The following is a 14309-nucleotide window of genomic DNA, read 5'->3' on the forward strand; positions in this document are numbered from 1 at the left end:
CCATGTTCAAAGAGGTATTATCATGCACTCAAACCTTCCATCCTTAATAATCAAGATACAGATTGAAGCCGCAGTTCTGGACATCAGACTTTTGAGGCTCTTTTGCTAGAGCGAATCGGAGAACGAGGCGGCCTCTCTTATTTTTCCGAATAGCGGAGCAAAGCTCAGCGGAGGCCCCGAGAGGGCGCAACCCAGGGCGGAACCCCACCCCGCTTGCTCTCTCGGCGGCCGTAGTGTTCAAGAGGACGCGAAGGGGGTGGGTGCGATGAGGTAGAGAATGGCCGCGCATGCGCAGTACCGAACCTAAGCGGCCGCGGTGATGGCTGCGCAGTGACGGTTGGATCTAACGGTTGCTATTGACATTGGAGCTGGGCGTGTGGTGGATGGCTCTTGCGCGGAGGGCGGCTAAGACGGACAAAGCCGTTAGCTCTGCGGAAGAGGCGCAGGGAATCCGTGGTAATATGGACGCGCCGAAACTCTAGGCGGAGCAGCCTCCCCCGCCCCTACCAGAGCCGGGCCCAGGCCGTCTCCCTGCGCCGGGCTCGCGGATCCTGCCACCGCCCCCCCCCCGATGCGGGGCCTCCCCTCTGCCTGAGGCGCCCGGGGAGGGCGAGGGAGCAAGGCCGGCATGGCCGGCCGCCTGGAGTGATCCGCGGAGGGCCGCCGCTGGTAGCAAGGAAGAGCTGCGGCGGTGGCAGTGGCGGGGGCGGGAGGGGGGAGAGCAGGCAAGTGGAGAAAAGCAGGCCCGGCCCTGGCTGTGACGGCGCGTCGATGCGGGGCTAGGAGCTCAGCCGCCCCTCGGCTTGCCCTGCCTGGGCGCGGAGCCGCGCTTTCTTCTCAGCCCGGAGCCGTTGGCCTCAGCGTCTGCGATGAACCCGGTGAATGCTACAGCCTTGTACATCTCCGCCAGTCGCCTGGTACTCAGCTACGGCCCCGGGGAAGATCCGCAGTGCCTGGCCGAGATCGGCAAGCTGCTGCCCTACTTCCGGCAGTCGCTCTCCTGCTGCGTGTGTGGTGAGTGAGGCGCTTTCTATTGTTCTGGGCCGCGGGCGAGCCGGCACCCTCCTTCGCCCTCCTTCCCTCCCTCCCTCCTTGTCTCCGTCAGTCCGTCCGTCTAGCTTGCTCTCGCCTCCCCTGTTACACCCACTGAAATGGGCAGGGAGCAATGCCGCCGCGCCGCCTTTTCGGGCAAACCTCGCCAGCCGAGAGACGCATGCCCTCCGGTCTTCTTCGTCTTCTTCCTCCTCGGGGGAGTTTTGAAAGTTGCCTTCTCTTTTGTCGGGTTTTACCAACTGCTTCGCAACTGGACTTGCTTGCCCTTTTGAGAAGATTTTGTAAATGGAAACTGGTCTGGATTTTCACGATGCCATAAAACAAAACTACATGCTTAGCAAAACTACGGCGTTAACAAACTCAGCCCGTGTGTTTCGTGTTAATAGGTAAAAATAGGTTAATGGAATAAATTGTGATTAAGTTACCTATGGATATATATGCGTGGATACATCCATTGCCTGCAAGCCAAGCAATATTCTAGCAACAATTTTAAAATGTACAACTGAAATGCTATTATTTAAATCCTTCGGTATGGTTGATTTCTGAAATCATTGGGAGTAGCTAACTTTTTCATAATAAACCTTCAAAATTGCTGTTCTACAAGAAAACTTAGGTTAATGCATTTTTTGATGCAGCCTTCCTTGCATTTGTAATATCTCAAAAATTTTAAGTGCATATCTTTACTTAATTACAAATAAATGTTGTATGTGACTCCTATGTATTATGTTAAACCAAGAATATGAAGTAGAACAACAGATTAGGAACAGTAATGTTCAGAAAATTATTTCAACTTTGTAAGACAATTTGCACTGAATTTTAAGGGCAGTTATCTGATGATTCAGAAAGAATGATGTAAATGGGTGAACCACAGTTTAAACCCTTTGCTACATAATTTTATATATTGAAAGGTGTTTAATATTGTATGATTATATTTTGGCTTTGTTTTCTTTTCCTGTATACTGCCCAGATTAATTTAGAGTTAGAATTCCTATATAAATTCATTAAATAAATATTTATAATGATTTGAAATTATAGTATGAGATTTTGTTCATAGTAAAAGTTTAAATTTATTTAAAATGTACATTATTTGTACTATGACTAAAATTATTTATGTAAATTTATTAATTTAAAGTTTGTGTTGTCAGTATCACAACTTTATGAAGAGGCAACTTAATGAAGACCCATCTGGATGGGTCAGTCTTTCTGTCTCTTGAGCCCTAGGAGAAAAGCAGTGGCAAACTATATCCAAAAATGTTTCCAAGAGAACTGCAGGGATTTTTCCAGCAAGTCACCAGGAGTTAAGACTAACTTGAAGGCATTTCTGTATTTCCTTTATTTGTTGCTTTAAGCTTGGAATCCCCATGATTGGGCAGTAAACAAATCTTAGTTATAATAATATAAAATTGTACACTCTACATATTACTTTTAAGGAATTTTATATAAGTGAATAGAATAATATTTGGACATAATACATAGTGTAAAAAAGAATAAGGTCACCCCAGTATATTATGCACCCTGCTTATTTTAGTACTTAGCAAAAGAAAAGAAAACGAACACATTTTAGAGTATTGAGATTGTTATTATAAAGATTGTAGACATCTGCTGAATCAACTTGCAGAATGTAAACATTAAATTCTACTGAATAGTGAAACATTGTAATATTTTTTTCAATGTTAATATGTCATTTCGTGTCATGGCTATTGCATTTTAAAATTAGCAATACTTGAATTAATTATTGAAGTAAAATACAAAATAGCTTGCTTTCAGGTTGAATTCAGGCTGGTAATGACTTCTGAAGCTCTACACTAAGAGGACAGATTATTTGAGAGACCACTTCTCTCTTACATCTACTTATCCCATCAGGGCTGGAAGAAGAGCCTTTACTACTGCAGCACCTATGGCTTGAAACATCATTCTCCCTCTCCCATAGGTTATACAGGTAGTCCTCAACTTACAACCATTCATTTAATGATCATTCAATGTTACAATGGCATTTAAAAAAAGCGATTTATGACCATTTTTCACACTTGCAAACATCCCCATGATCACATAATCAAGATTCAGATGCTTGGCAACTGACTCATATTTATAATGGTTGCAGTGTTTCAGGATCATTTTGCGACCTTCTGACAATCAAAGTCAATGGGGAAGCCAAGTTCATTTAACAACTGTGTGTTACCATGTTTCCCTGAAAATAAGACCCTGCCTTATATTTTTTGAACCCTGAAATAAGCGCTTGGCCTTATTGCCATGCGCTCAAAAGCCCGATTGGGCTTATTATCATGGGATATCTTATTTTGGAGGAAACAGGGTACTAACTTAATGGCAGTGATTCACTTAACAACTGTAAGTTGTAAAATGGGACAAAATTTACTTCTTGCTTACCAAAAGAAATTTTGGGTTCAATTGTTATAAGTCGAGGACTACCTATAGTGGCCCTGAGCCTGCTGGCCTTTCAGAAGGCTCTCAAAACATACTTCGTCATACTGACTAGAAATCAAATGGTGATGAAATGGAGCTGGTTGTATTGTCAATCATTTTATGGATTGTACTCTATTACAAATTAAATTTTAATTAGTTTTTAGTGGTTTTTATCTGGGTTGTTTATTTCTAACTATTGTTTTTAAGTGTATGAGTCACATATTTGAGATGGTCAGCTTTATAAACTGAATGAATGGATGCATAAATAATGTAAGTTTTGCATTGCTTTTTTATATATTGGATTTTCCATCTCTATCACCTTTTTGAATTCCTGTTTTTAAAAGAATTATCACTTATGTTGAAAGGGACAATTTAACTTTTATTTTGGTTTGTTTTTTTTAAAGCTTGCATCTGAGTGTCACAACCAGATATTTGTTACTATAGAAGTACCTCATAGCTGCTTGGCATCTCTGATAGAGATCCTTAATTTTGCTTAGTCCTGATTTTCCCAATCTCTCTTGTAATAGAATAACATAAGATTCCCCTTTAAAACTAGTTATAAATGAAATAAACCATTAATTTTAACATATCTGTAGTAAGCAGATTTCTCATATAGTGGACAAAATTTCCATTTGGGCATTACCTCAAAATAAAACATTTGTTGTATATGAAATAATCCGGATGGTGTGTATAAACTGTCATTGGTCATTTGCATTAGTTTTATTATTTGTATAATTGATCCAAATACTTATATTTTGGACTGAATTAATATTTTTTAAATGTATTGTCAGCCGCCTTGAGTCTTTGGAGAGGGGCGGCATATAAATTAAATTAATTAAATTAAATTAATTAAATTTACTTACATCCATCTCCCTGAATGTTCATTAAGCTGAGGTTTACTGTATAAAATAAATAATTGTTCATTTGCTTTTCTTTTTTTTTAGTACCCATAATTGTTTTTGAGGTTGGTTTGTGGATCAATATATTCTGCAAACCTGGACAGTTATTTTAACTCATTTTTAAAAAAACACAGTCGATATACCACTGTAGCTGTGGCAGGTGTCTCTATTCATTGAATGTCCTTGAACCTTAAACAGATGTGATAGTAAAAGGGCAAGAAAAGTCTTGTATTGTAATGGTAGCTTTTAGGTTAGCAAGCTAACCAAAATCCAGATGTGCTTTTTTCTCATAGTTCCTGACATTCCTTTCTTATAACCTTATATAGAAAGCAGATTTTAGAAAACAGCACCTTTCGTTCTGGAGCCAAACTCTTAAGTGTCTTTTTAGAACAATCTTTATTTGCCTATAATTTCATGCTTGCATGTTAGCCCATAGAGCCAAGAGCCTTGGTGGCGCAGCAGACTAAAGTGCTGTTAAGTAGCACCAGCTGCCTGCAATTACTGCAGGTTTGAATCTCACCAGGCTCAAGGTTGACTCAGCCTTCCATCCTTCCGAGGTAGGTAAAATGAGGACCCGGATTGTGGGGGCAATAAGCTGACTTTGTATAAAAAAGAACACTGTTTAGGGGGGGGGGCGAAAGCCCTACTAAGCAGGTATATACAAAGTATGAAGGCTATTGCTTAACACTTTGTAAGCTGCCCTGAGTCTCCGGAGAAGGGCGGGATATAAATTGAACCAATAAATAAATAAAGAAATAAATATAAACTTCAATTTGAGGTCATGAATTTTCTGACCAATACTGTATTCAGTCTGATCTACAACCCATAAAGTCAGTAGAATTCAGTGCTTAAGTTAAATTATTTGCAGTGATGGTTAGAGTCTTCTATTTTATAATTCCTGGAAAAAAGTTAAGATGTAAAAGCTGTATTGCATACTACTGTTGGAAGAAATATCCATCTGGTTCAGTTCCAAGCTGGGAGAAAGACACTGGAAACATGGAGGCTGATTGGAAAGATTGTTTAATGATGAAGCAGAACCACATGGAATTGAGAGTGGGGGTATTTATACCTTTTCTTGGGCTTTGAACTTGAGCTTCCTATTCAAAGAACATGTATTCTATTGGCTATTATCAGATTCCCAGGGTGCCATGTACAAATCCGAGGAGTTTGTCTGAGTTAATTTTTGTTGAAGTTTAGGCTGAAGCAGTGAAGGGGCTTGTTGGGCAATTCCTATTGTGGCTGAGGGCTAACCCTACCTTTGTTCAGACCTTGCTGCAAGGTATTTGCTTATGAATAGAGCTACCTATCTCTTTATCTCTTAAGCACTGACATCTGCTGTGGCCTATTAAGAAAGGCCTATTAAGAAGGTTATTAAGAGTGAGTCTGCTTCCTGCCTTAAAAAAACATGTTTCTCCATTTCTCATCCAGGCAAATACAATATTCTGACTTTTTAAATATTTCCTAAAATATTTCATTCTTCTAGGAGAAGAGTAGGTGCTAACTTTCTACACTACTTTTACAAAAAAAGTTGTTTTTTATTTCTGTAAGTATAACTGCTTTAGTTCAGTTTAGATATTGAATTTTATATTCTTGACAAGCTCAGGCATTTCTAGGGAGTTAATTGTGTTGAACACAGTAGCATTTAGTTTCATGAGTAGGATTGTGTAGTGTTAATGACCCAAAACATTGTTATTTCGACAGCTCATACTCACACTTCAGTCTGTCTATGTTGCTTATGTCTCTTTGCTTATGCACTCCAGTTCTTCTTCTTCCCCAATCTTTCTGCTCCCAACAATTGAGAACAGATTTCTTAATAAAAATAAGAGAAAAAATAAAAAGTGAATATTGCTTAAATTCATGCATTAGCAAATACTCTTGACACCTTGCCTTAGAATCTACATAAATTGTGGTTTTAGTAGCCTCTTTAGGAAAAGTGTTTTACAAGTATGTGTTTGTTCTTTGAATTCAGGAACAAGGGAAAAAGGTGAATGTCCTTTTTTAAATACTGAGATTGTTTAGTTTAAACAGAGAAGATTGTAATATTTTAATATTTTAGTTGTGATAAAATTTTATAACCCAGAAAGAAGGCACCTATTCTTTTGACCTCCCACCTGATAGTAAACAAAGAAGGTATAAGTCATATAGTATCATTTTGGTTTCATGTTTTGAATATATTATTCCTGCTACTGATTTTACCTCAGAGGTTCTGCTATTTTCATTTGGTTTTATATATTATATGTTTATTCTGTCAAATATCCAAAGAATTGTGGATAATGAGTATATGAGGATGCATGTTCATGTTCCTTGTCCAATTCTTGGCAATACTTATACAACAACTGAATTAAATGAGAAAAAATGTTGCAATACTGTTGATTCTGACTAATACAGGATTTAGACTAAAGTTTGCACTTTGATTTGGACTAGTGGTTACTGTGGCTTAAATGTGTGTTATCATTTCTTGTTTTTTATGGTTTTTATGCTGATGTTAGTTATTAGCCGCTGAGAATTCTGAATTTGAGATGTGCAGCCTTTGAATTGAAATAAATCAAGAAGCAAATAATTATATTTTGTTTGAGCAGAATCTGTGGGGGAAAAAACCAATACCAGCTGTATGGGCTACTAATGACACAGTCATTAGTACCTTACTGAGGCCAGGTTGGTTATGCCACTCTAGTTTATTTTCAGGAAGAAAAACTGCCAATCTAATAAATTACTCATTTATAAATAGATAACAGATAAATAATCTATTTAATGAATATGTAATGATTGAGTAAAAGAGATATTGGTGTGCTTCTCTAAACATTTTTTTTAATAACAATTTACACTGAACAAAATCTGAAAAGAGACACTGTTAACACTGCAAGTTATCAAACCAAAAAAGTGCTAATCCTTTGGTACCTAAGATGCATGGAAATTTGGATGCAGTTGGTGCTTAACCTTTATGAATTCAAGAATGACATTTGTGAAACAGCAATGTTATTAATCAAAATTCAGATTTGTATAGCTACCCATCTAAAACAATTCTGGGCATTGTACATCAATTAAATAAACAACAGATATTAAATAATAAAAATAGAAATCTACATTAAAAATAAATATTATAAAAACAAATATAAAAATCCTGGGCAGAGAAATGATAAGAATGGCCACCTCAACAATCCAGCCATCTAAGCATGTCTCCAATTTTCTGGGAGCCTCAGGCCTGATAACATAACCAGGTCTTGAGGGACTTCTGAAGCGCCAAAAGGAATGGAGCTAATCTGATTTCAGCAGGAAGCAATAGTTGCTTATGTTCTCCTCTTTGATGAGTCTAAAAACCAATACAAATATTTTTGTTCTGTATCAGGTGAATTTTTAACTTCAGAGCACAGCCTAAAGAAAAATGCCTTAGTAATTACAGTTCCATGTAATGAGAAAGGGAGAGAACTTTAACAAATATAATGTACCCTTAGTGTTCCATTGTTTTCAATATCAATTAAAAACTATAGCTCAAATATGTATTGACCAATTCATAATAATAAATCTGATAAAAAACTAATTTATGAAATTAAGAACATACCCTTACAGTAAATATACTTCAAATTAAAAGATATTTTATTTTTTAATTTAAAATTTAAACAAGAAGATTTGGAAGATGTGCATAGTTCTGATGCTCTGTGAACAATGCATTTGTTTTTGTGTCTTATTTATTCCACCCAATTGTGTATCTTCAGGAAGGTTGCCTGTATAGAAAAATACTGTTTTTCAAAAAGGAATATTTGGAATCTGGAAAAAATAAAATTTCTCCAGATTATATGTTCATTAATAATGTGACTTGTTAATACCATCAAATGTTACTGAACTGAAATAGTTTAATAATAATAGAGAAATAGGGAAGAATTCCTACATACCAACAGAAAGATGGATTATCCATTATATTAAATGTGTAATTACAATCATTGCAAATAAAGGTGGCACACACTTTTAGTAAATCCAAGGGAATAAATTACCTTTTCACAGTGGCATGTCACATGTTGGAAGACTTTGTCACTGGGGCATTATTGTTCATTGAGCCTTCCTTTATCAGAGGATCCACATGAAATGCTGATAATGTTCAGTCGCAATATGCAAGAATTTAGAACAAGCAAAAGGGAGCAAACTGTTTTTCACAGAAGTGTAAACTAATCAATTGCCTCCAGAGATAAGGAGAATCCAAGACCTCGGTGCCTTCCGCCGTGCCCTTAAAACCTTCCTTTTCCAGCAAGCCGGGCTGGCCTAATTTTTTTTAAGTGTTTTTAAGTGTTTTGTTTATTGTTTTTAATTAATGGGGCCAAATTTATATATGTATATTTTAACTGTATTTTAATATTTGTACTTGATGTTTTTACTTGGCTGTTCACCGCCCTGAGTCCTCAGGGAGAAGGGCGGTATACAAATTCAAAATAAAATAAAAATAAATAAAAAATAAACATGAGTTTACATGGATCTACCCATACATTTTTAATGGTATGATACAGAAGTAGTTTGCATTTCCTTTTTCTGGGATATATACATCCCAGTCTGGTCTGTATACGTCACCTTTACACATAGTTCCCTCTCTACTACTGTGCTACAGGTAGTCCTTGGTTAACTATAGTAATTGGGACTGGAATTTCCACTACAAGCCATGCAATCATAAAGCATGATGTCATGTACTCGCATTATTTAATATTGACAATCATAGCAGTCACCGTTGCCATCATTAACCAAATCTCACTGATTGTTACACAAGGACTCTCCTCAATCCAAGTCATTCATTAGTGCAGTAACAATAACAGTAACAGTAACAGAGCTGGAAGGGACCTTGCAGGCTTATTTTTTTAATGGATTGGATAAAGTTTATTTTTGTTAGAAAACTGAACTATTCCCTTATATTATGCACATACTAATGTCTACTCTCAGTTTGCTTCTTATTGGAAATTTCTCTCATGTAATATTTTCATTTTCATCTGTTTTATTTTGTGCCATATCTAGCCATAACACAAGTAGCATTTTCTGCTATAACCTCTGAGGAAGTATTTAAACATTTTGGCTTGCAAGTATTAATTTGCATTTGTTTGTGTATTCAAAGACATATTTTAAGACAAATTCAGAATTTAACTCAGACATAATAGTTCTTGTTATCTGTAAAATATGTTAAAGCTTTTCTCTAAGATCTAACTAAATGTTGTATTTACCTGAGGTTTCCCTATGGATAATCGGAAGACTTCTTACCAATAGTCATTAAAAATTATGGATAGAACATGTTTACTTTCTAAGTGAACCTACTGACTATTGTTCATCATTTCTCTTATTATTAGTTACCTTCTGAGTGGGGTCAATGAAACATGTTCTCTGTATAGCGAGATGACAATAATTTATTCCCCCATCGATATTTTCAGCATTGGGGATTCTCTGTGTCCAGAATGGGCATAGATAATAGCTCAGTAGTTAAGTAGTATGTGCAATGCATGGCCAGTTTCTCTGTTTCAGCTTTATACTTTATATTTGAAGTATTGGAAAGCTCCATAGGAATATTAATATTTTAAATATGTGTGTGCATGCATAGCCACCCTTCCACACATATATTCAATTTGGCCATTTTAAAAAAATGTTATAGTATAGAATACATACCTTTTCTTTCTTGGTGGTTAATCTTGAATGACAAATGTTTTGCTTCTGCTGCTTTGATTTAATTTGTGAATTCTTCCCAATTTCTTATAAATAGGAATATTATAAATGTCTTCAAAATTCATACTTCACTAAAAACCTGAAGTATATCACATGCCTATTTAGTATTTATTTATTAAACTTAAGATTTTAATTATTTTTTAAAAGTTTAAACTAAGGTTTATATCACATAATTAACCAGAGAACATATTGGAGAGCCTTGTGTCATTCAATCCAGAACAACTGTCATATGCCATTATGGAAGTGTAGAAATTCTTGTATCTTGCTCTAATATTACAAATACTCAAGCACTGATAGTGAAGTTGAAAGTATATGCTGTCATAAGTTGATGATACGATAATTGTTGCTATTAGCCTGATCAGCTAAAACATACAGCCGTGGCATTACATAAACTTTCAAGTTGTTGAAAAACAAATTTTAAATTACTTTTGAGTTTTTATACTCTCCTTGTTTTTCCTCTTAGGAAATCTTCTGCAAGATCCAATTGCACCCACCAACTCTACATGTCAACATTATGTCTGCAAATCCTGTAAAGGCAAGAAGATGATGATGAAACCATCATGTAGTTGGTGCAAAGACTATGAGCAGTTTGAAGAAAATAAACAGTTAAGCATTCTGGTGAATTGTTATAAAAAACTATGTGAGTATATAACACAGACGCCATTAGGACGAGATATTAAGCAAGCTGTGGACAGTTCCCCAGATCTTTTGACTTTGCTTAAAGATGGCACCCCTGTCAGTGTTGACACAGAAAAAGCATCTGATGAATCCTTGGCATTGTGTTTGATCCATTCCCCTTCACCTTCAACTTCAGAGTATGCTAATGAGCCTCCAACAAGTTGTTCTATACCTGAAAGCACCTATGATTGTGATGTAAAAGGCTCCACTGTTAATGGTCTGCCCAGTTGTAATGGGCTCTCAGTAGATAAACTTGGAGTAAATATGCCATCTCCTGAACATGCAAATACAGTCAATGTATGTAATCCTGGACAATACATAAAAACTGAAGATATTTCTAGCAGTCTTCAGCCTATGTGTGACATAGTTTCCCCTGGTGACTTGTGTGCGACCGGCATTGATATTCATAGTTTCAGTGAAGACATCAAACCTGGTGACCCTCTTTTACTCAGTGTTGAGGAAGTACTCCGGAGTTTGGACTCTAATGCAGGAGTATGTAGCCCTAATCTACAGCACAGCTTGGAAACCAATTTAACGAATGGTCCATTTTTGCAGCTTTCTCCCCCACCAACTAGCCACAATGTGTATATATCAGTGGATGCTTCACCTCATGGTATTTCATGTACAGCTGCAACACCTAAGGTAGCAAAATTAAACAGAAAGCGATCACGATCAGAAAGTGACAGTGAAAAGCTTCAGCATATTCCAATTTCTAGCATTCTTTGTGGCCCAACATTGGGAGCTTCAGCTCCAGTAATGATGAAACAAGAATCAAAGATGTCTCTGCAGTCAATAGCAACTGTACCTAATGGAGGTACTGCTCCTAAAATAGGTAAAACTGTACTGTTACCAAATAAAAGCATGAAAAAAAATATAGACCATACCACCAAGAAATCTCATCCAAAATCTAAATCAGGAATGCTAAAAAAGTCAAAAGAAAAAAATCCTAGCAGTCATGTTGTGCCAGGAAGTCCAACAAAAACTGTGTACAAAAAGGCACAAGAGAAAAAGGGGTGCAAATGTGGCCGAGCTACACAAAATCCAAGTGTTCTTACATGTCGTGGCCAGCGCTGCCCTTGCTACTCGAATCGCAAAGCCTGTTTAGACTGCATATGCCGTGGCTGCCAAAATTCATATATGGCTAATGGGGAAAAGAAATTGGAGGCATTTGCAGTGCCAGAAAAGGCCTTGGAGCAGACTAGGCTTACTTTGGGCATTAATGTGACCAGCATTGCTGTGCGCAATGCCAGCACAAGTACGAGTGTAATTAATATGACAGGGTCACCAGTAACGACATTTTTAGCTGCCAGTACAAACGATGATAAGAACTTGGATGAAGCTATGGACATGAGATATGACTGCTGAGTCTTTCTTTCTTTCTCCCCTCCTTTGGTAAGGGGACTGCTACAATTTGAAGGCAGCTATGGTTCTCTTTAACTTGCCGGAGCTCCTGCATATAGATCACTTGTATCAAGTGTTTTCATTGCTATGTTGTGTGTTAGTGTCAGGGAAATAGTTTGCTGGTAATTGCGGAATTATCCCAAAACTGTCTTTAGTTCTTACAACATCTCATAGTTTGAGATCAAATGCTAATGTAAATGATTTTTTAATACAGAACTACTTTTTTGGCATATACTGACCTTGTTGTACCAATTCATGCTTTGTGCTTAATCAGAAATTGATTTAATATACTGAAATTATTTCTAGTCAGTCCATCACAGTTGTGCTAATTTATGATGTATCCATGTTCAGTATCATCATTGGAAGAAAAATGACATGCTAAACTAATAAAAACTTCAACAGCCAATCTTGTAATACCACATTATTTGTGGATAGGGAAGTTAATAATTCAGCACCAAAACTTTGTTCAGAAATAAAAGATATTACTATAATTTTCCAACTACTGTATGCTGACCTGAAACCAAGAAATGATCATATTGGACTTTAGCTTCAGTTGATATCACCCAAGACGTTCAAAAGCTTGATCATCTTTTGGAAAAGAAAAAGTTGGCATTCCTGTTTTTTAATTTCATACTTTTTTTTACAGATTGATGTCATTAATCTGTGTCATGCTATGTCATAAACTTAACATCATCGGGATATTTTTGCTGAGTTCATTATGAAATAGATACTGTATTTTTTTAACTTTTATGCTAGTTGGATGAAAATAAAAATGGTTTAAGTCTTATGCCAAAGTTATTGAGACATCATTATATTTTAGATTTTAAAATCTGACTATCAGCACATTCTTGCAGTTTAAGGCATATAACACTGTCAAAACATAGTTTTCACTTGAAACTAACATATCTCTTCCAAGATTAAGCCCTTGGTTTTCCTCAATTTATATTTGCAGTTTTGTTTTTGCCTAGTTGGAACCAGGATACACAAGGTGAAATGTGGCAGGCCCCTGGATTAAATCCTACCGTGCAAGGGTAGAATATGTCAAGAATGGAGGTTTTCTTAGTTGATAACCTTAAAGAGCTGATAGAAACCCTGCTGATTATGCGGGATTTTGAAATTAATTCTAAGTTAAGTTGGAAAAGTCAACCCACATTGATAGTATGTTAATTCATATCAATTTTACTTGTACCAGGATTGGTGTCTAATACTTAATTTTTTATTTTGCATAAAGTATGGGCTGACTAGAATAGAAAATATTGGGTTGTATCCAATTAAATCTGTTCCTTACAACCCTTAGGAAGGAGGGGAAGACTGTTGGACAGGAAATGTCCTATTGCACAAGTCAAAGGTTTCTTTTGCAACACTGGATTTTGCCCTTTTTGTTATCTTGCTTTATAAAGGACTATGTGTTGATTTACAGCAATATTTCAGCAGCTGTTGTAAAAAGACATTATACCCTAGATTCTTAAACACCTTTATGTTTGCCATCTAATTGTTAACTGGTTAACATTGCTAATGAACTGTAACATTAGATATGTTGGATTTGGCACAAAGCATGTACAATGATGGTTACTAGGTCTAAAAATAAGACAAAAGTTTTGGATACTGGTTGGGTGATGTCTCTTTTTTCTTCTATAGTGTACCAGGTGTCATTTTATGTCAATGTGAGCAAATAATTATTTTGTTGACTTTCAGATTTGTTTTTCCCCTGTCTTTTCTGTGGGTGGGGCAGGGTGTGGGGGAGGGTTAAAGCCATAGGAAGAAGAATGTGATGTAAGTGTTCAGTATGTTTTTTTTTTGTTTCTGTTTTGCAAGAAGAGTTGAAAAATATTTTTGATAATGAGAGTAAATGGTGGAAAATGCTCTTTAGTATTCCTGTCTTTTTTTTGCAGCTAATCTCTTGAATTTTACATTTAATTTGTAATTTAATATGTCCTATTAAAATTATATCAGTTGAATATGAATATGATTTTTATGTGGACCAAATAGGATATACCATGATTTATTTTCCATGTTTGAGTCATAACTTTCTAAAGCAAAACTTTTTCTTTCAGTATCTTAAGAAGGCTAATCAAATCAGAAGTCTGGAAAACTATCCTCACATATATGGTGCTATGGAAAGTTAATGGAAGTAGCCATTAAACTTTTTCTTTCTTTCTAAACATTTCT

The 14309-nt window shown here is 36.4% G+C and overlaps 1 protein-coding gene across 1 annotated transcript; it reads left to right on the top strand.

Annotated features, from left to right (window-relative positions):
• The first annotated feature begins 735 nt into the window (after positions 1 to 735).
• On the top strand, positions 736 to 14098 carry MSL2 (MSL complex subunit 2). The gene is made up of 2 exons (XM_070946037.1): positions 736 to 1014; positions 10525 to 14098. Exons 1-2 carry the CDS (start codon positions 870 to 872, stop codon positions 12102 to 12104), a joined length of 1725 nt encoding a protein of 574 aa, XP_070802138.1. The 5' UTR covers positions 736 to 869; the 3' UTR covers positions 12105 to 14098.
• Positions 14099 to 14309: the final 211 nt, after the last annotated feature.

The sequence above is a fragment of the Pituophis catenifer genome, unplaced genomic scaffold (assembly GCF_029215685.1).
Source record: "Pituophis catenifer annectens isolate HBS135680 unplaced genomic scaffold, rPitCat1.0.hap2 SCAF_6, whole genome shotgun sequence".
NCBI lineage: Eukaryota > Metazoa > Chordata > Lepidosauria > Squamata > Colubridae > Pituophis > Pituophis catenifer.